General features: G+C 51.2%; 1 protein-coding gene across 1 annotated transcript in view; it reads left to right on the forward strand.

Annotated features, from left to right (window-relative positions):
* The first annotated feature begins 12 nt into the window (after positions 1–12).
* The window catches only part of LOC102772662 (carcinoembryonic antigen-related cell adhesion molecule 1), a 9,468-nt gene continuing 8,170 nt past the window's right edge, over positions 13–1,310 (forward strand). The window contains exon 1 of the mRNA XM_015561236.1: positions 13–114. Coding sequence (XP_015416722.1) covers positions 84–114 — 31 coding nt within the window. The 5' untranslated portion in view covers positions 13–83. The remainder of the gene's footprint in view (positions 115–1,310) is intronic.

Here is a 1,310-nt window from a genome sequence, read left to right on the forward strand (position 1 = left end):
CCGGCCCCCTGCTGTTCCAGAAAGTCACCCTGAAAGACACAGGATACTATACCCTACTAGCCACAGACAAAGATTATCAGAGCATGCAAGTAACTGGACAACTCCATGTATACCGTGAGTGATTGCTCTCTGACCTCTGGGTGTCGGGTGGGGTGAAGTCTACTTCACACACAGGACTGACTGCCCTCACCTCTGCCTCAATCCCCCTCTGCATCATCTCCCAGGTTGGCTTTGGGCATTTAGTGCAAGAAACACAGAGTGGAAACAAACTTCCTAAGATCAGAATTCCCTTCCTAGGTTCCAGCTCTACAGACATTCTACGTAGACAGAGAGAAGTCTCATGGGAGTGACTCAGCAGAGGGAGACTCAGCAGAGTCTCACTCCAGCACCTGGTCCCCTCCTCATGACCATGACACTGAGAAAACCATGCAGAGCTTGGTGGGGGCCTGTCCTGAGGGGACCCTGGAATCCTCACAGAGAAACCCAGCCTGGGAACCCCTCCCACACCCCTGTCCCTGGGCTCCTGACTCCAGGGAACCTGGGGAGCCTGTGTCAGGTTGAGTTTGACCTCCTGGAAGGGCTGGGTGGGAGCAGTGGCTCTACTCTGGCTCACCAGCCAGGGCTCCACCCCAAGAGCCACATCAGGACAGGGACAGAGCTTACTCCTTCAATTAAGGCTGTGTCAGGAGAGCACCGATAGACAAAATACCCTGTATCATTAGCTCACTCTTCTGAGGGACTTAGGAGACTCCGGAGGGAGGTCAGGTCTCCAGGAAGGAACAGAGGAGAGAAGATGCTCCTGACAGTTCCTTGTCCACCAGGACTCAGCCCAGGAATTCTCTCTCATGGAGGCAAATAATGACAGTGGCCATTTAAGTCAGTGTCTCCTCTATACTGGGCTTGAGTTCAGGTAGTCAGGGATGTTTTCAGGACAATTCACAGGCAACATGGTAATCCAGAGTTCATTTGCCATTTGTTCATTTTTTATTCAGGGGAAACGGAGGCACAGTGTGATACAGTCACTGAATCAGGCTCCCACAGATGCATGCTCTTCTTCATGCTCAGCAAGGTCCTTGCACAGCCACAGCCCCATCCTCTCCTCCACCATGAGGGTCTTAAGTGTCTTTGGACTCTGAGACCAGCCATTGGTTCAATGCTTTTTCTTAGGAGTCCCTACTGAAGGTAGATTTTTCTGGTCTGGTGATAAAGCAAATGGAGAATTAATTTTCACTCTAGAATCAGATTACCTACAATAACATTCAGAGTTACTGCTGGGAGTGCCCAGGCCTTCCCCTTCAGGTTACCGATCC

This window comes from Myotis davidii, unplaced genomic scaffold (genome assembly GCF_000327345.1).
Source record: "Myotis davidii unplaced genomic scaffold, ASM32734v1 scaffold2636, whole genome shotgun sequence".
In the NCBI taxonomy this organism is placed as follows: domain Eukaryota; kingdom Metazoa; phylum Chordata; class Mammalia; order Chiroptera; family Vespertilionidae; genus Myotis; species Myotis davidii.